This window comes from Pseudorasbora parva, chromosome 25, assembly GCF_024679245.1.
Source record: "Pseudorasbora parva isolate DD20220531a chromosome 25, ASM2467924v1, whole genome shotgun sequence".
NCBI classification, from domain to species: Eukaryota; Metazoa; Chordata; class Actinopteri; order Cypriniformes; family Gobionidae; genus Pseudorasbora; species Pseudorasbora parva.
The window spans coordinates 24,812,322-24,834,761 of record NC_090196.1 but is presented as its reverse complement, the minus strand read 5'-3'; the positions used below and the strand labels follow the sequence as shown (position 1 = coordinate 24,834,761).

The 22,440-nt window shown below is 36.8% G+C and overlaps 1 protein-coding gene across 1 annotated transcript in view; it reads right to left on the bottom strand.

The window, feature by feature from the left end:
- The window catches only part of lrp5 (low density lipoprotein receptor-related protein 5), a 71,483-nt gene extending 51,614 nt beyond the window's left edge, over positions 1-19,869 (bottom strand). Inside the window, exons 1-4 of the mRNA XM_067437271.1 lie at positions 19,650-19,869; positions 9,353-9,553; positions 8,130-8,349; positions 1,032-1,229 (exon numbers count right to left, since the gene is read on the bottom strand). Coding sequence (XP_067293372.1) covers positions 1,032-1,229; positions 8,130-8,349; positions 9,353-9,553; positions 19,650-19,731 — 701 coding nt within the window. The 5' untranslated portion in view covers positions 19,732-19,869. The remainder of the gene's footprint in view (positions 1-1,031; positions 1,230-8,129; positions 8,350-9,352; positions 9,554-19,649) is intronic.
- Positions 19,870-22,440: the final 2,571 nt, after the last annotated feature.

Below are 22,440 nucleotides of genomic sequence, written 5' to 3'. Positions count from 1 at the left end.
TGTACATACATGTTTTTACATTGTACTTACATTTTTAAAAATACCTGCATGTAATTACGTCAGTTATTAATTTCACAGTTGGCACTTCCTTACCCCTAACACTACCCTAAAACTTACCCATAAACCACACCTTTCCATAACTCTACTCCTTTTCCACCTCAATATCAGCAAAAATGTTTTGCAATACAATTTGAACACAGTAAGTACATTGTAATTATTTTTTATGTAAGTACATAGTACTTAAGGCCACCTAATATAAAGTGGGGCCTGATTTCTTATAGTTCTTCTATAAGAATAGGAAGACCACTTAAAACAAAAATGAAAAAAAAATATTTTTCAAAAAGAAAAAATAATTTTGGTGACATTTAATTTAGGTGACAAAGGAATACCACTTAAAAAAATTTTTTTTTTTTTTTATTAATATGTTTTGTTTGTTGGCATACTAGAAATGCCACCTAAAGTTGATTAATGTATATAAGAAAAATATATTAAATTAAAAACATTTTTTAACGAAGGATGGAAGGCCAATTTAGAAAAAAACAACAACTGAAGGAATCAATTATCACAGTGGTAATTATCACAAGACTAAATCATATACGTCTCTATGATAGTCTGGTCTCTAGATATAGGTCAGCTTCCTCTTTCAATGACGTCTGCTGGACTACAGGCCTAGTCAGACCATACGACTCTGGCAGATTGACTAGAAATGCAAAGCTCAACATAGCAGAGGGTCTGACATACCTTTCTTTATTGAAGTTGCTATGAAATCCTACATACACAAAAGGAAATGTAACCCTTTGGCTTGAGGGCCAGAATCATACCCATAATGCCAGGCAGGATCATGTTACAGTGGTATATGGCACGGAGGTCATCTCAAGTTAAGAGTGGGCGGAAGTAGGGAGGGGGGGTCTCGAGCCGGGCCTACGTGCAGGGAGTGTTTGGATTGGGCCGCAGACTCCATACCATTCAACTTAAAACCGGATGGAAAAGTGAAAGACGTATAAATTAAGAGAAAAAATAAGGACACTGACCGAGCTGTTCCGTCCAAGTTGGCCTTGTGGATGAAGCTGAGCTTGGCATCCGCCCAGTAGAGCTTCTCTTCCTCAAGGTCGATGGTCAGTCCGTTGGGCCAATAGATTTGCTTGTGGACAATGATTTGTCGATTGCTTCCGTCCATTCCCGCCCTCTCTATTCTCGGCTCCTCCCCCCAGTCTGTCCAATACATGTACCTGAGAAGAAAAACAAGGCGTCCGTCAGCTGGATTCCATTATCCGAGAGAAAACAGTCAAAAGTAGTCAACCAGTCATTCAGACAACCCACCGACTAGACGATGAAAATATGTAGTTTTCACATCCCTATTTGCAAGGAGTATAACATGCAATCAGTAAAAAAGAACAGAGATGCACAACTTCAAGTGTGGAGGGACATTGAGTTTGCAACGGTTTACGTATTGACTGGAAGCTGCTCAAGGTTAGGCAACATGGATTTAGAGTTAGACTAAACAAACGTTTCAAGAGCAGGCTGTTTTCAAAGCAAACCATATCAGCGTTATATTTGCCAGAGCCTGTCTCGCTTGAAACACTTCATATGAGGGAAACACAACACGGCAACCAAACCCAAGCACATGCTCAACAACTATAATCTTCTTTGCTGGCAAAAGGCCTTTTTATGTCTTCAGGAAATCCTAGCAGCCAATTCAAATGTGCATGGAAAACAAAAAGGAGCGTAAACTAGCCATACTATCCTGACAAATATCAAATATATACCAACAAAGGACAGCTCGGTTTGCACATGCTGCTCCTCACGTGAAATATTACATTACAAATATATCTTATTTTGATTTCAATAAATTTTAATTCAATATTTTTTATTTATTTTTTTCCACAAAAAGCTACATTTTTTTACTTCAGAGCACTTGGAATAGTGTACAATCGAGATGGACCACTTTTATGTTAATTCTTTCTCATTGTTGCAGTTTGAAAGCACCTTTACCATTGACTTTCACTGTATGGAAGAGAGCAGCAATGACACTGTGCTAAATATCTCCTTTTGTGTTTCTCAGAAGAAAGAGAATGAGGACGAGTACATTTTAATTTGAATAAAGTGTTTTTTACGAATATCACTCGTATCACAGGTAAAGTCAAACTACACCTCTCATGGAATTATGGGTAGCTCATGCTACAATACTTTATATTGTAACTGAAGTACAGTTCAGGAACTTGATGGCATATCAGCGTATTGTTACGTGGTGTCGACAGGCTTAACTACTTGCAGTTAAGTTGTTTTATGCTTTCCTTAAACAGAACAATGCCCTTTTTCATGTTGTAAAGCATCATGTGTGTGAGCTTGTAGGTCAAGTATAGACTATTAGCCTATTAGTGAGGGAACATGAAATCTGAAAAGTTAGGCTATGGCACAGTTGTGTGGCTAAACTACATCCATAATATGTGTCAAAATGTAATCCAGTTTTCTAATCAACACACACACAAAAAAAGCAAACCGCCAATGGAGAAAAGAGAATGAAGACAGGGGGAAGGGGGTGAAAAAAGACAACTGACAAGAAGAAGAAAAAAATGCATCAAGGGAAGCATTCGCCCAGAGAAGCCGTGATTACTTGTAGCGTACAAGCTACGACAGCGAGCGTGTCGCCAACGGAAACACTTATCAAGCCTCATGCCAGCAGGGAGACCAAGCATGAAAACTCAACCAGCCCTTCCTCCCCCGAGATGCATCCTATTAGCCTGCCTGCGGCTCCAACGGTTGTGCTGTATTTTTCTCAATTAGGAACTTCAGCATTACACCACTGCTGAAATCTGACGGCTGACAGAACAAAGAGATGCTTGAACGATGGTTTTGAAGAAGGCCGTAACAAGGACAATAACTATTTGAATGTTAATCTGTAGTGAGGTTTATAACTAGGACTTTGGCTTCAAACTGAACAACTTATTAGCTAGGGAGGAGTCACAATGCTCGACTAATTGACTAGCCATCTAAGAAACCACTCTGAGAAATTTACGGCCTTTAAAACACCATAGCTACAGCTACCAAATAGGAGAAATTATGTGGTCCAATTCAGTGGTGAAGCAGTCACATTTACTGTTGCTTGACAAATTTGTGCTTTCTTATTCCAGTCATTTTGATAGGAACCCATGTGATTTCGAAATCCAAAGATTTCCCAACGTGGACCTTGCCAAGGTGACCAACAGAAAATTCAGCGTGAGCTGTGGTTTAGACATCACTACACTATTAATAGGCACTTTTTTTTTGCCTGCAAGATTTTGCTAACGTTAGATAATCTTAAGTCTGGCAGAAGTTAGTGTAATGGCTAGTTAGTTTGTACAGTTACAGGAATTTGATCATGTTACTATGATTGAGCATTAAAAAAAAAAAAAAAAAAAATAAAACGTTTTACGCCTAATGTAAGCCATATAAAAATCCATTAGAAAGCTAATGCGCGATGTGTTTAGCTACCACAAAGAGAGCAGTACTCATGTCCATTTTAAGTCCCCCTGTAGTCAATTGTATCCCTTAAAACTCATCTTTGATCACCAAAATTACATTTAAATGTTGTTTTCCTGTGAAAAAAAAACATTTCTTCGTGCCTTAAAACATATTGAATGTAACTACACCCTGCTTCATTTATTATCTGCAGATACATACATTTGCAAATTTGATTGACGTGATTGGATACAAGGTAGTTTGTGTGGTCAGAAACACCAGCGATTTCAAACCATGTTTTTGAAACTCTCTATAGCCCCGTTTTCACAGAAATTACCTGGAACAATTTGTCCCAGGATTTTTTTTTTCCTGAGACCTCTTTCCATCGTGGTCTAAAGTACCGTGAAGATTAGTCCAGTGGCGTAGGACTGCGTGTGGCTTTCCAGTTCCCACTCGATTTCGTCTTGCGCATATAAGCTTAATAAAGCCTGAACCTAGTCGTCGGATAATCTGTTGTAACTCCATTGTTGATACAAATAGCAAATGACACTTACTGCACACACCGCAACATACGTATGTAAAGGTTGAAATAAAATGCTGCGTGAACTCAACCAATCAGCATGTTCAGCACTGAAGTCCCGCCGCGGAAAGTTCCTAAACTTTGAAAAAGTACTACCTCATAAGAAAGGCCATTTTGAGGGGAATTTTTTTTTCCTGGAACTTTATTTAGACCCCAGTTCCTGCAGTCAGAACACACAGAGTACCATCCTAAAGTCTCTAGTTCCTGGGGAAAGTTTGGCTTATGGTTCACAGCAGTTTTGATGAGGAAATACTTATCAACGACATTAACTTGTGAATTTGCACATGGTTTGTCTGAAAATACCACATAGACATATAAACATTAAAGACTTGATTTTCACCACAGGGGGTCTTAAACACATTTTACCTTATTTATAACCACAGACAGTGAAGAAGTTAAAGTAGCTTAGCAACGCAGTCTCATTTTGCTGTTGCTACCAAAACCAGATATCACAATAAAGAAAATCTCTCATGCAAAGACGTCAGAGGAGACAAACAACCAGCGTTTGGTATCTCTGGAGTGCGTGCGAGCGAGTTTGTTGTGATTCTGTCTGTGTGTTATACGCAGATACAAACCTGACGCTTGGCCACGCAACAGAGAACATCAACCGGAGCCACCCAATGAACTGAATGAAATGAATGGTGGAATGTGCACAGAAGACGGCAGAACGTCTCCAAACGTTAAATATCAGGTACCTCATCGCTATATAACTCCAAATAAAACACTTCTGTCAGATATTTGGATGCGCCATGTCTGTCTGGCAATAAAAACTGTATTTTTTTGGTCATACTTTAAAATTCAAGAAGAGTCAGCAAACTTAACACAGCAATAAATTTAAAAAAAAACAGCCATTCTTTTCATCTGATGGCAATTCATCTTTTCACTCCTCCCAAACCTCTTTTGGAGAATGTGAAAACAATGAACGTGTCTCGAGAACAGACAAACATAATTCAGGGGCCCCTGCATGCGGTTGCTCTCACTCTGAGGGGGTTGTAAAAAGCAGAGCCCCCCTTTCAGTGATCTGAAGCAGGGCCCTGACCGAGGTCTTGGATCTCCACGGTAAATCTCAACTCAAAGCTCTCAGGCGGTTGCAATAAGAAAATAAAAGTGCACAAAGCTTATATTAAACATGTCTGCTAAAAATGCCAGACGTTAACTTTAGGATTGCAGAGTAACGGGATCTTTGGATCGGAACGGATCTCTCACTCCGACAATTTCTTTCAAATGCAATGAACTTCACAAAACAGGCAGCTAATGTTTTGAAAAAAAGCAACCGGTATGGATGTGTTTCTTTAGGCTACAGGCCAGGAACAGTGTCTGGCTCCATTTTTAATGTCTTCATCATACACCGTACAAAGGGAAATGCATTCTGGGAAAAATGTCCTAGCTCTTGGGTGTCATAAATACACAATGAGCTGAAAGCCCTGTGCTCACAACTAGATGAACGATAAAAATGTGAAAAGCACAGTTCAGAAGCAGGGCATTTAGCCTTTTTAACCTAGACTTGAGCTGTCACGATAAAAAGGACCTTGACGTTTTATCAGCAAAGAACAGCCCGGGCTATTTATGTTAACGGTTAAAATTACTTTAATTAAAATTATGGTTTAATTTATCATGGTTTCAGGTACAGACATTGAATAAAGTAATCAAATGTCAAATAACATTGCATATAATCTTCACTGTATAAATAAAGATGAATCCTTATTTAAGTTACAAAAGCTATTCAGTCAAGAACAGAATGATTTCCTTGTCTATTGTTGTTTGATTCACATTAAAAACACAGACAACATGTGTTCTCAATGCATTAAGACATTGAAGGCACTGATCCATTACGCTGATACTGTTCACATGCATTGTCTTTCTCCACTGTTTACGTTCACTTAAGACATAACCTACCATGTTTGTGTAACAGGTACGGAAAGGTTCCTTTTAAATGCATTTTGTTTTAAGTTACAATTCTCCCAAAATTGTTGGTTTATATACACCTGATATGACTGCCTAACTGAAATGAAATTGCCTTCCCCTTTAATTGTGGCGATGACATCATGTGTCAATATATAATTTCCTGTTCTGTCCCCTCCTCTTCATCTTTGCATTGGTGATGCACTGAAGAGTCTCCGGCGCAATAACTCCGATCTTTCATGTATTCATACTCTTGTGTAATCGACGCACCATTCTAAATAAACCCGTCTCTTGCGTGATACCCTGAAATTTTGAATATTCCGATCTAATATGATTTCTGACCTGTAAGGTTGCAGAATAATAATCATACACGGCGTGTTAATAGGCCAGAGGAGAACTGGCACCCCGACTGAGTCTGGTTTCTCCCAAGGTTTATTTTTCTCCATCATGCCCTGATGGAGTTTTGGTTCCTTGCCACTGTCGCCTTTGGCTTGGCTTGCTCAGTTGGGGACACTAAATTATGATCAGTTATTCAACTAATTATACAAATAAAATTAATGAATTATGTTTTAATTAAGTCTATAAACTATAATACAGATCTGCCAACATTGTCGCTGTATGATAAATTAAAATAAGCTGATAACTTCACTGTTTTCTCCAGAACGACTGTACAGCCAAATCTAATTTTGTTGCAATACTGTCCTGTTTGACACTGTGAAGCTGCTTTGACACAATTATGATTGTAAAAGTGCTATATAAATAAAATAAATAAATAAATAAAGAGGAAACAAGGGTGACTCAAGAGGTTGCTTTTATTTGTTCTTTATCAGGAATAAAGAAAACTGCCGAATGCTGTCCTGTTCTTGCCAACACACAAAACACAACGCAGACAACAGGCCAGTTACATTTGCTAAGATACTCGCCAAGGCAATTTGTGTTTAAATTTGTCTATTTGAGCACAAGACTAGGCTGTGTGTCCACCAAAGTGTATTATCTCAAGGCTATTTTTCCAATTGTTTTTAATGGGGGCACCACGTTTTTAAACTCTCTGCGACGGCAGCAGCGCCAACGTGGCGTCTATTGAGCATCTATTTCATGCTGAAGCGCGAAGCTCTCTGCATTTTTTACAGGTCGCAGAGAGTTGAAGAATGTTCAACTTTCGATAAAACATTCTGTGCTCATAACTGTCGCCTTTCCAGCCATCACCGTGGAGGAGGGGCGGGACAAATACCACACCGACGAACCGTCACATTCTGCTTATACAATGTCAGCAGACGACAACAACAAGCATAATAAAGGAACAATATTATTTAAAACATTTAATATAGAAACAAACTATTTGTGAAATAAGATACAAGTAACACTTCCGCGGGTATTTCGTATCATAGTAAGAAGCGCTTTTAAGCGGCCACAGCTAAGCTTTTTTGATCATCACTGTTGTAATGTATTGAGAAGCCAGAATGTGTCTCCATCGACAGAAACAAATATTAACCAGACTCTGTCTGTTTCACACATTGTTATTCTCTAATAAACTATATTACAGATTCTGCGTCAAATTTAAGATGAACCGCGGTGCAAGAGCGTGCCGAAACCTTGGTAGAGAACAGTGATGATGAAATATTATTATTGTATTTGACAGTGAACATCATAGCATAAAATCATAACAGGCTTAAACTAGCCAAAAAAAAACCTCTGAAAAAGTTAATTCGTTGATATCATTCTTAAAAATGTTACTAGCCTCCAACTATCCCCAAGACACGGCACAGACTGTGACTCAAATTACCTAACATGTCTCAAGCCAAGTACGTGCGTACATGCTAAGCCACGGCTTAAGTAATGTAAGTGAGAGCGATCTCTCAGAACTCAAGTTACAAGCTGCATATAAACACACCAACTTGCCAGCAAAGTCAGAGTGGACACACAAGTGGAGTCTACTTCGTGGTGAACAAACGGCACCAGAAGAGGGAAGGTTTGTCATGCAGGATCTTCACGCCACACAACAACAGGAAACAGCCTGAACGCTACGTTGCATCCCAATATCCCTTGGGGGTGTGGGGGGTGTTTCTAATGGCCTATAAATAAACAACTAGGCCACATATTAATGAACACTGGGGGGTCAAGGGTGGAAGGACACATGTGAAGACCACCCACTGAATGGAGAATGGGGATAAGAGAAAAAGGAAATGAGACCAGAGAGGAAGGGACTCACCTATGAGCAGGGTTTAGGGCTATCGCCCTGGGCTGGTCAAGATCTTGCCAGAAGAGCACCTTACGAGAGGTGCCATCCAAGTTGGCTACTTCGATGCGGTTCGTCTCAGAGTCGGTCCAGTAGAGTTTGCGTCCTAGCCAGTCGCAGGCTAAGCCATCGGGAGAATCCAGACCTGATACCACCACCGTCTGCCCTCTGCCCAGTGTGGCCTCCTTCATAGCTGAAAAACAAGGCGCCCATTCAGTTCCATAACACTATTATCAGTTTAAGCATTCCTCAAATGTTTCATTCTGCCTCCAGATAATGATACAACATTTTTGCTGTGCTATAGCAGGGTTGCTTCCCTTGAAAATTAATTCATATTCAAATAATGTCCTGAATGACTGAGAAAGGATGCCAAACAGCTTTGATTCTCAGTTGTCTTGAAACTTGAACACATTTTTACTACGTGGAACCATGAATGAGATTATATTGGGACCATTGCAGTTATTGACCAATTTTTATTTATTTAAATTATTTTAATATTTGATTTAATAGTAACTACTATTGCATATTTAATGTTCTTTGCCTATTTTTACATTACGTTTTTCATCTAAATTATCCAATTTCTTGAAGAGAACATGCTCCCCCCAGAACTTACTATTCTTCAAAGAATCCTGAAAAAAAAAATTGTCACGCTTTCCAGAAAAATATTAAGCAGCAAAAATCAGCATATTAGAATGATTTCTTAAGGATTACGTGACACTGAAGACTGGAATAATAATGCTGGAAATTCAGCTTTGCATCACAGGAATAAATTACATTTCAACATATATTAAAATAGAAAAACACTTTTTAATTTGTAATAATATTTCACAATATTGCTGTTTTTCCAGGGTTTTTTTTTTACACCAATTCGGCCTTGGTGAGCAATTTTTTTTATTATTACTTTATTACTTTCTTTTGAGTATTTCATGCCTGTTATTTTTAGAAAAAGGGTATAGATTTTTAATATAAGCCATTTCTATTTATCAGCTTATTGTTATCGTTCAGATAACATTAATAGCATTTATAACATTACATTACATTATAACATTACATTAAATACATAACATTTTAATAGCAGTGCATCTGTAGTTGTATGGAAAACAGCAGTGTGCTCGAAGAAATAAAATCCCACAGGTAAGTATATTTTCAAAAAAATTTCTTGACAGTAATTCCAAATCACAAAACACTGATCTTACAGATAGTAGTGAGGTTATAGTGGGTCTGTTTGATGGCCTCCTCACTGACGTCCGTCCAGAATATCAGGCCCTCTGAGAAAAGAAAGTCCACTGCGGCCGCATCCTCAAGATCACTGACGACCACAGTGGGTTCCAACCGGCCCACATCCGCGTCCACCAGACGAACATCCCGCCGGTTGGCGAAGAGCAGCAAAGGAGAACCTGGTGGTGAAAATTCAGATGTGACCAAAGAGATGGTAGCAAGGTTTCATTGGGTTAAATCATCATTACAAAAAAAATATCGGACCAACAGACAATAACATTTTCGTTACAAATTATGACTCTGCATTTTTGCTACCAAGGAATCTGCCCTTTCAAAAAAAAACGTGTTTGGTAATCCACTCCGTCTGTCTGCAGCAATCCATGCTCCCGGTCTCTAAATAATCAGTGTTTTTCATGAACTCATCACGCTAAATGAGAGGCACATGTGACGCTCTCTAGGGAAGGAATAGCAGAGGAAACAACGGAAATGTCTGCCCTTCATTTTGGCACCCAGATATCTCCACGGGGACTGCCAGTTGGCACCTCGCACCCGTCCGCATGTGCCAGCAAGTGCCACTCACGTCGCAGTCAATGACTTCTAGGGGGTGGGGGGGAGGACATATGATGTCATTAGATGCAGACACAATGACTATGGTTAGAGTGCTGTGGGTTGGGACGTCCTGCTGTGGTTTACCAGCATGCCGCTTTACTAAGAACCATGTCACCATCGGCAAGCAACTGCGGGTTTCTGAGAATCATGGTAATGCTATTAATAACAATACTTCAAACTCCTCAAGGATTAATATTAACCCTATAAAGCAAACAAAATTTATATTTGATAAGCAATTTACGAAGGCCTCTAAATTAGCAACAAGAAAAACCTGTTGTACACAATCTAGTACATGCCTTCTGATAGTTTATAGTCTTTTTTAGCAAGTAAAAGGCAATTTAGCGTAATTGTAAAAACATCCACCTCAAGGTTGGTCTTGCATGTAAATGCAAGAATAACTTTGATATTGTACAGTAATATTTCAGGGTGAACACTTAGTTAACCATCCATACATTATATTATTATTAAATCATGTTAAAATGTTTATAATCAGGTTTTTGAGGAGCATTTTGTACATCTCTCAACTATGTATTACATTGCAATATTTTCCCCCCTATCCATAAAACTTACTAAGCATTTAAATATTAACTTACCAAGACATATTTTTGGAAAATATAGTGACAACTGATATATATATATATATATATATATATATATAATATATATATATATATTATAAAATTTGTGTTATACGTTTATAAAGATCTCATTCATTAACAATACAAGCTATCAGAATTTCATATAACTTTTTTGCCATATAAATACCAAGAATGAAGAATGGCCATAATGCATATTGTTCAGTTAAGACCTCTGGAGTTTTTTCCTCCTTCGATAAAATCCATACTAACTTATAGCATAATATATGAGCCATTAATCCCTATTTAGATTACGACTAAAGGTTCAATAAAAAGTTCCATTTAAAAGAAAGATGATATTTCTGACTAAAAATATATATATTTCTGACTATTATTTGTGTCATGCTTTAGAGAGTTTGGGAAATTGGTTTAAATCTGTGAGAAGGAGAGCTATTTAAAGAAAGTTCTCTTCACTCAGGTAAAAACGAAGTCTGATCATCACTTACAAACGTAATAGCCTCTCCTAAACAAACTGCATAATTTCAGGTATTACTCATGTCTGTAGCACCAACTTTGCAGGAGGAGTTACACAGCAAAGTTTAATGCCTGTGATTAGAGGTTTGCTTAGATGCCAACCTAAAGTTTGAGCAAAAGTAATAGCAATTGGTTACTTTGAGATTTTAATGGTCCTAAAGTGGCATTTTCAATCATGTGATCTCAGTTTTCTGCCCAGGCCGCTATCCACTAAGCAAGCAGCCTTACGAGACTAAACAGTGCATGATATGTGATTTGGTGCTATCTAAAAGCAAACACCGCAGCAATTTTGGGCTTGAGGGATATTTTTTCACTAGCCAGCAGGAATAAAACAACAAGGTCTTTTAAATTATAGGTAACTATAAATAAGCTATTCATAGGTTGATTTTACTAAAAAAAAGTGTGGTACCAAATGTTGAGGAGCCTAAAATGAAGATACTTTAAGCCACATAACTGCAACATAAGTCCTTAAGATAATATTCCTAAAACCATTAGGAAAAGTGGCTTCAGAAAAGTGAGTAGTTTTTAATAGGCATACTATAGAAATTATTCAAATAAAAAGTCAGGGTGCCTTATTAAATGTGTTAATTTAAATATAAACAATTTATTAAATAAAATAAATTAAACTAGTGTAAAAGGTTGTGATTAAAAACCTGAATCTATAGTTGTGACAATGTTTGATTTTGAAAATCCAACTTTAAAGAGTTAACAAAAGGAAAAAACCTTGAAAGTAATGAAGATATACACCAGATGCTCAGCATTAACTAGTCACATCATTTAAATATCACTGACTTCCTGCTAAGAACACACATATGCATATAGTTTAGTAATTACCACATACGACACTTTAGTCTAAGAAACCGGATTTAATCAATCCTACTTCCCATTCTATTAAAGACCATTGATTCCAGGACAAATTTACTGTAGACACATCAAAATGAGACCAAAACAACACCTTTCAGCTTACTTTTCACAAACTGAATGCCGGCTATGACCACAGGAAGTTTCTTGCAATTATTTGGCAAGTGTAAACGTAACTTTAGCATGATTTACAGTTGTATACACTTCATACAAACACAGCACTCCGTCTATTAAACAGTGACAGAGGCGTGAATGTACACATGCTGTAAGCAACAACAGACCCCGGACATCAAACACAAGGCCCCTGTCTGTCCTCACTTCGCCTGGCCCACAGATTGTTCCTTCACTCATTTGGTCCACTTCTTTAACTCCTTTCTTCTAGCTTTCCAACTACATCAAAGGCAGAGTCCAACCAACTGGAATCGCTCTGAAAAGGAGATGCAGGTCTATTCTTTCTTCTTATCATTTAGTTTCTTTAAGCATTTACATATTACTCAGTTTGGTGTAGGGCTGGACGATATGACCAAAAAAGCTATCACAGTAAAAAAAAAGAGACAAGATTATATATATATATATATATATATATATATATATATATATATATATATATATATCAATATCGTAATTATCACGATAAATGTCAAATCTTTATCTCTTTCAAGTTTAAAGGTTGACTTTTGCTCCTGAATAAAAGTAGTAGAAACCAGGCATTTAATTGTGCTTTTATCATCAGAACATGACAAACGCTTGCCAAACAGGTGAACATTTCACAAATGAATATGCCATGTTTTCTCTCTTAAAAATGCACATTTGACAGCTTGAAGTAGCTTGAGTTGGGGTGCAGATGTAAATTTATGTTCATTTACAAAAACAGGAACAGCTGTAAAAATTGTAACAATTGTTAAAGGATTAAGATTTATAGGGTTCAATTTGGTCTTCCATAGTATTTGGATAATGTTAACCACAGCGAAAACCACCTCACAACCATGGTAAACAGAAACTAGGGTTTATGGTTTCTACACTGTAAAAAAATATTGTTGGATTAACTTAAAAACAATAAGTTGCCTGGCTGCCTTAAAATGTTGTGTTGATTAAAATAAAACATTTGAGTTGATACAATGAAGGAAACTGGTTTAATTAATAGAAACTCAAAATACTATTGTATCTGAACCACATAAAAAAAAGAGAAATTATGTAAATAGCACAAGTTGGCATGTTTCACTGCATCATTACAAATAAAACACACAATTACCCCAAATCGTTTAATAATATTTGAATAAAGGTTGTCGATTCTCAAAAATGTTCATTGTATGAACTCAATTTTTTTTTCTTTGATAATCTCAGAATTAAGGCAAGCAGGTAACTTATTTAAAATATTTTTTACAGTGTATGGTAATTCTTATATATAAAAAAACAGCAGCCTAAAGACATTTAGTATAAATTAGGGGTTTAACAATATATCATATCACAGTTCAAAAACGCAAGAGTATGTATTTTGGATAGTGACAATATGTATTGTGCATATTTACTATGTAAGGGGTTTACAGAGTTTGTGTCAGTGTTACATTAAATTACTATATATAATGTTAATGTAATGGGGGAACATTTGTGGGCCCTGATGGCAAATGTCTTGTTACCAGTAAAAAAGTGGCCTTCATTATTTTAAATATATCTAGTCGCTGACAAAGTGCAAGCCCTTTTTATTCAGATGTAAGCACTGTCCTGTGCATTGTGTTAAAAGCACCAAGTGTATTCATTTCCATCCCAACTGATGAAGGTTCAGCTCTGTTTCTGCTTTTGCCACATTTGCCATATAATGTTTCTCATATGCAACAGAAATGGCAGCGTTTATCAGTAATTGTCAACAGTGCAAAGGTCTGAAACAAGCACGCACAGAATTATTTGTGTAGTGCATTAACTTATGTCAAACACTTATCAAACTTATAAAATACACCGTGATAACTATCGTTATTATTTTAATCGGCCAGCGCTGGTTTGGTGAGACTATTGGCAAAGTACATGCCATTCAAACAGCATAATTGCAGCATATGCTTCCATCTGCACAGAAAAGCCTTTGGAATGGTCCGACAGAGCCTGGGAGGACTCGGACACCTCCTTCCCCGGCGAGCACAGAGCAGTGAGGATTAAAAAGATAACCTCGTCCCAACAGCTGCACTGTTTTATGAGATCACACAGACCTCTGCAGCCTAAACGTGCAAGAAGAAACACCACCACCACCAGCATGATGATGCATAACAACCACGACCGGCCACCCCAGCACAATCTTCATCCAAAGAGATGAGATTACTCACTCTACATCATTTCAGAACTTCAACCTCCAGTTATGGACAAAACCAAACACATTAGTTGAAGGATAGCTAGGCTATATTTAAAGGGTCATGAAACTCCAAAACACATTTATGGAGATGTGGACATATGTTCAGGCTGCGCATCACCGAAAATGCTAAAAGCACTCATACATTTTATAAACAAATTGGTTATCTTTGCGTTTGTCTGGAATGGAGCGAGCGCGTTTCAAGTCTTTTTGAACATATTTCATATACTCTAGTAATGCTCTAAACATGAACCAGCAGCGAGTATGCGCACATATTTAATCACGTCGTCTTCAAATGAAATATATGTGCAAAGAAAACAAATGGACAAAAAGCAACTAGGATATGCCTTTATAGACCAACACAGACAGACAGAGACAGACAGACCAACACAAAAAAGACAGAGACAGACAGACCAACACAGACAGACAGAACGATAGACCAACACAGACAGACAGAACGATAGACCAACACAGACAGACAGAACGATAGACCAACACAGACAGACAGAACGATAGACCAACACAGACAGACAGAGAGACTAACACGGACAGACAGAACGATAGACCAACACAGACAGACAGAACGATAGACCAACACAGACAGACAGACAGACTAACACGGACAGACAGAACGATAGACCAACACAGACAGACAGAACGATAGACCAACAGAGACAGACAGACAGACAGACAGACAGACAGACTAACACGGACAGACAGAACGATAGACCAACACAGACAGACAGACAGACTAACACGGACAGACAGAACGATAGACCAACACAGACAGACAGAACGATAGACCAACAGAGACAGACAGACAGACAGACAGACAGACAGACAGACAGACAGACAGACTAACACGGACAGACAGAACGATAGACCAACACAGACAGACAGACAGACTAACACGGACAGACAGAACGATAGACCAACACAGACAGACAGAACCATAGACCAACACAGACAGACAGAACGATAGACCAACAGAGACAGACAGAACGATAGACCAACACAGACAGACAGAACGATAGACCAACACAGACAGACAGAACGATAGAAGAACACAGACAGACAGAACAATAGACCAACACAGACAGACAGAACGATAAACCAAAAGAACGATAGACCAACACAGACAGACAGAACGATAGACCAACACAGACAGACAGAACGATAGACCAAAAGACAGACAGACTAACACGGACAGACAGCGCGATAGACCAACACAGACAGACAGATTAACACGGTCAGACAGAACGATAGACCAACACAGATAGACAGACTAACACGGTCAGACAGAACGATAGACCAACACAGACAGACAGACTAACACGGTAAGACAGAACGATAGACCAACACAGATAGACAGACTAACACGGACAGACAGAACGATAGACCAACACAGACAGACAGATACAGACAGATACGACAGAATGATAGACCGACACAGATAGAGCAATAAATCAGCAGACAGAACAATAGACCGACACAAACAAGACAATAGACTGACACAGACAGACAGAGAGACAGAGACAGATAGAACAATAAAACGACAGACAGAATGAGAACTACAGACAAACAAGACGATAAGCCAACACAGACAGACAGACTGACAAGGCGATAGACCTACACAAACAGACAGATGACAAGATAGATAGACAGACAAGACGACAGACAGACAGACAAGATGATAGACCGAAACAGATAGACAGAGACAGACAGACCGACAAGACGATAGACAGACAGACAAGACGATAGACAGACAGACAAGATGATAGACCGACACAGACAGACAGACGACAAGGCGATAGACAGACAGACAGACAGACAAGATGATAGACCGACACAGATAGACAGAGACAGACAGACATACAAGACGATAGACCGACACAGATAGACAGCGACAGACAGACAAGACGATAGACCGACAAGACGATAGACAGACATACAAGATTATAGACCGACACAGACAGACAGACCGAAACAGATAGACAGATCGACACAGACAGACAAGACGATAGAGACAGACAGACAGACAGACAAGACAAAAGACAGACACAGACAGACAAGAAACAGACAGACAAGACGATAGACCGACACAGATAGACAAGAAACAGACAGACAAGACGATAGACTGACACAGACAGACAGATTAACACAGACAGACAGACGATAGACAGTCAGACAGACAGAATTATAGATCACACAGATAGACAGACAAGACAGTGATATACCAGATGAACATTAGCAACTTCATAATGGTTTTAGATGGTTTCAACAGGGCCAGAGATCTGAGGACAAAAGCAAAGCGAGCCTGGTTTCAAAAGACATTTAAACACTGCGGCTTACTAAAGGAAACAAAAATCCAGCAAAAGTCCAGCCATAAATTTCAGCCACAGTGTAAAGATCGCTAATCTCCCTAAACAGAAGTCCCTAGGAGAACTCATTTCCACTCTATAACCAAGCACCCATATGACTTAGGAACTTCCGCTCTTCTCTGACTTTTGTAGTGCCAGGAGGGGTAGTTGAGAGCACCTGGGCCCACCGGGCTCCTCCTTTGTAGAAGAAGAGCACAAAGAAACAGCTGAAGGAGTCTGAGCTTGTCACCAGAATTAACCGTCTACAGAAGGGAGGAGCACAAAGGAGGCTAGAGGTTTACGAACACGTGAAGAGTGCTGGAAAGTGGGTAAAAGAGCTTCAAATGAAAAGCTGCTCAGCTCATTCACCATCTCGGCTTTCTTCCTCCGTCCTCAATCTCCTTTTACCTACCTGAGCTGTCTGATTACGATCAAAACCGGTCGCTCACTTCCTCCAACCCATATCAGCAAGAGACCATACAGTAAAGCAAAGAGATTGCGTTAAAGAAAACATCCAAGTATGCAAACACGCAAAGCGTTAAAAAACAAAACGAAACAATGTGAACTCTGTGACACCTTCTTATGATCCCAATAAAATAACGCACACTAAAAGACATGTTTAAATTCTCAAAATGCATCTTTTCGAGAATAGACACACTGACCCATAACGGGATAAAACCAGGAACTGGATGTAACATTTCCTTCATTTTCCCCCAATAACTCCTTTTATTCAAATGCAAACTAGTTTAATTAGCTTAAGGAGTGATTGACATTGGCAGTAGGAGCTCAACAATTGCATCAAAAGTTTTGTGGGTTTTGTCATGCTAAAATTCAACAAGGCCTTTTGCCGTTCACGCATGTTAAATTAGAAATACATGCAACCGATTTTACTCAATGACTTTTATCTTAGAATTCATAAAAATTGAAACAAGGTTGAAAATCACATACTGTATTATACTGCTAGAACGAGTCGAGGCTCTGACATTTGCAGTTATGCTCGCTGGCAGACATTACCAACCTTAGTGGCATGTCAACAAATGAACCACTTTGCTATTGACGTGACCTGAATAAATCAGGTTTTCCACCAAACATTTAAGAACACAGAGCCCACACTCCAAAGAAACAATATGGCGGTCTGTCTGTTCTCATAATTGCAATATAATAGCTTGTAATAATCCAACAACAGCTGCATACAAGAAGCCTGCAATAATTTTGGTACATTTCAGCCAAGAAGAAGGAGGTTTTGTTCCCTCAATTTTACAATTAAAGGTCCTCCAATGGTACTCTTCAACAGCAAATTCTTGTTATTACAAGCTTTTTGCACTGTAAGAAAGCCATTTATATACGTGTGCTTTAAAGCACCCATAAACCAAGATTATAATTAAGAAAATTTAAGTAAAATGCTCTTTGTGGAACTTATTGAAGGTTATCCAATACAATCAGGTTGTAAAACATTTTATTTTTAGATCTAACTTTACTTTTTTATAGTATTGGAATGAACAGGATTCATGTTGTTTTGACAATGGTAACAGTAAATTATAACTTTTAATAAGAATTTGCATACACTACAATATAAATGCTGGGTTAAAAACAATACAAGTTGAGTTGAAAATGGACAAACCCAGCAGGATGGGCAAACATTTAACCCAACCACCTGGTTAATACAACCCAATCACTGAGTTTGTATATTTCCAACCCAACTTGGGTTGTTTTTAACCAGAATTTTGCTCAAATGTTCATGTGCATTCAAATCTGAGTTCAGTCCCTCTCTCTCTTACTAGGCGTGAATACAAACATCCCAGCAAACCAATAATGAGTACATGGTGCTAAAACTATAAATATTTAAGCACAGGCCTGTTTGAACGCCCATTTCTCACCAGTAGCTGTAACAGCAAAGTTTTCAGCAATGCTGCTCAATAACATTATGAAACTTTCTTATATTAATCATTTGTACAGGTTTTTTTTTTTCCAAAATAGACATTTCATACTTTATCCAATAGCCTTTATAGGGATTTGACGTATATATATTTAAAAAGGACATATATATTGACATATATTTAGTACACCAAAAGTATTTTAGACATATTTAGCTTATTCCTTTACTATTCATGCAGCTTAAGATATTGAAAGACTATAGTTTTAAAAATTCACTTATTACCTATGCAGGTCCTTTTTAAATGAAATTGAGACTATTTACAGGCAAGACATACAATTTATACAGAATATGTACATTTCCACCTAAAAATAATATTGGACACTAACTACCCATTAAGATAACCTACTATCTCATGTCTAACTTTCAAATGAATGACCGGTTATGAACAAGTAATGCAAGTTAGGGTAATGAATTCATATTTTAAAAAGTGTTAGAAAACAAATCTAGCTCTTTATATATCTAGGCTTTCTGAGAGTCTCTCTTTTTTTACTTTCTTTTTTACTCTTAAACTTCAGCAATGTTAGTTTAGCAACAGTAATATTATTTAGATGAAGTTCGGGTAAAACAAGACTTTAAAATGGTTTTAAAAGTTCACTTTAATAACTTTACACTGTTTTCTCGCTGTTTGACATCCGACACCACCGAGGCCTCCATAACACACAACCAGGGCAGTTTACGCGTCATGAGAGCTAAAAAACTCCGACCAAACATGTAAAATACTTTATGCAGACATCACAAAATGTTGAATTTAGTTTTAAAGCTTCAAGAAGTGCACATCTGGGTTCACAGACCCGTCGCACACAATAGTTTAAATCAACTATACGCAGACTTAACTCACTAAAGTAACTTCTCAAACTATTGTTGCACTTTTACACATCTTCTATAAAATAGGCTACATGCTCGTGCGAGACAAAACAAAATACGCAAAAACTTGCACGAAACCAATCGTGCCCTAGTTAGTTTCGAGCTCCTGCGTTTTACTTTGTATCACATTGTTCGCTGTGATATAATGACTCCAACACCTCAGAGCTGTAGGAAAAACTCAACAAAAACTACTTCACTCACCACGAATCACCGTCAGACTACAACAAAGCAGCAGTTCCAGCAATAAAATCTCCATCGCAAGCGCTCCGGGCTTTAATTCCATAATCCCAGCTCCATTTCTTCGAGGTATTGGTGTTAGGAGAAAGTTTGTAGTCCGTAGGTCGATCAGTCGGACTTTTTTTTTCGCCCGAGCGACTCTTCAAGCGATAGTAGAGGAGGCACGAGGAGGGGAATGACTGACAGCGGAAACTGATCGACGTCATCAAGTGGGATTGTGCGGCGCTGTGGCGCGTTCGCCTGGAGAGTCCACTGGAGTAGGCTAGTCGAGCGAACCGAAGAAGACCCACACACTGTTTGCAATTTTGGAGAGAGAAAAAATACTTATGAATAGGCTACTTCAGTAGCAGTATTTCTATTTTAAATAAACTTTCTATTCACCAAAGAATCCTAAAAAAAAAATCACAGGTATTTAAAAAATATTAATCAGCGCAGCTGTTTCCAACATTAATAATAAATCAGCATATTAAAATTATTTCTGAAGGATCATGTGACACTGAATACTGGAATAATGATGCTGATGAAAATTCAGCTTTGCATCACAGAAATAAATTATAGTACATTCAAATATAAAACCATTATTTTACATTGTAGCCTAATAATATTTCACAATATTACTGGTCATTTTTTTTTTGTTTATTTTTTTTCCTGTATTTTTTATCAAATAAATGCAGGCCAGAATAGACTTCTTTCAAAAACATTAAAAATAGCAATGTTTCCAAATGTTTGACTGCTATTATATGGTATTATACAAAAATATATATATATAGAAGCTCTAAAAATTATTGTACAAAAAATTGTATAGGCATATATATATAGAATAGCAATTTACTCATACTCTTTTTATTTCCATAAAATAACTAACATCACTTCACTTCCACTGAAATGAAAACATTTTATATTTCCCTTTAAAAAATATATATATATATATATATATATATATATATATATATATATATATATATATATATATATATATATATATATATATATATATATATATATTTGGACAACTTTTAAAAGAGATTTTCTCAATATTAAATGTTTTTCAACCTTAGTTTCATCTCGGCCAATTATTGTCCTATCCTATCAAACCATACATCAATGGAAGCTTATTCAGCTTTAATGTGATATACATCTCATAAAAAAGACTCTTATGGCTGCTTTTGTGGTCCAAGGTCACATATATTGTAAAAATCCTTAAGGGAAATAAAAAGAGGCTGAAATCATTTTGAGTCTGAGTCAATTGATAAGAAGAGTCATACAGAATAGCAATTTACTCATACTCTTTTTATTTCCATAAAATAACTAACATCACTTCACTTCCACTGAAATGAAAACATTTTATATTTCCCTTTAAAAAAAAAAAAAATATATATATATATATATATATATATATATATATATATATATATATATATATATATATATATATATATATATATATATATATATATATATATATATATATATATATATATATATATATATATATATATATATATATATATATATCAAAGCATGCATATATATATATAATTTTTAAAGAGTGTCTTATGTCTTTGTCATTCTTCATATTTTTTTATTTTATCTTCTTATTTTTATGCTGTATTTACTTTTTAGGTAATATTTACTGCTTTATTATAATGTCGTGTGTTACCATGATGGTGTTTTATGTTTGTGTGTGTATCACCGTGATCTTCCGTTATGTTATAATGTGGGTGTCCACATTTGATTTAATCACATTTGTTATCAGAACAAACAGTAAAAACAGATTGGAATCACTCAAATAGGCTGGTATTAACATGATTTATTGACATATACAGTTAATAAATATAGTCAACAAACATCCACACTGTCACTGGCTTTTTCTTTTTTCTTTTTTTTTTTTCTTTGTAGCCAAGACTTTACGTTTTGTGTCTACACAGAAATTGACTTTCAGAAATAAACTCCTTAATGTAAAAAGAGCATATTAAAAAGATATTAAAAGATATTAAAGAGCATGTTATACTCAATTATAATGTATTTAAAATACTGTTAAGTCTTTGAGAATGCTCTGAAATCAGTCACAATTAGTTATATTTAATAATAAGAATGTACAATGACTAATTGCGATGTCTTAAATCACAGGACTATCTATCTATCTATATATATATATATATATATATATATATATATATCAATGGAATATATATAGATGTTAGCAAACTCTCTAGCCAAGATTGTCAATGGGAAGGACAATGGGATCTCTTGTACTGGGCCTTGATGAAGGGGGCCCACTATAGGTCCACTATGGTATAGCCTACAGGGGGAAAGTGAGAGGCATGACATGACGACTATATTAATAGTTTCATTTAAGTTTTTTCTGTGTAAAAAAAAAAAAAGGGAAATATAAAATGTTTTCATTTCAGTGAAAGTGAAGTGATGTTAGACCTTATTGCGTATTCTGAACTCATGCGGCTTCTGGTATTTCAGGGGATTTTTAGTAGAAGAATCATCAAGATTTAGAATTATAGAATTATTAGAATTATAAAAATATTTTAGGGAAATAAAAAGAGTAAATTCGTATGACTCTTCTGGTATATTATCAATTGACTCAATTCTGTCTCTTTTTATTTCCCTGAAGGATTTTTATAATATATATAACCTTGGACCACAAAACCAGCCATAAGGGTATAATTTGTTGAAACTGAGATGTGTACATCACATGAAAGCTGAATAAGTAAGCTTTCCATTGATGAATGGTTTGGTAGTA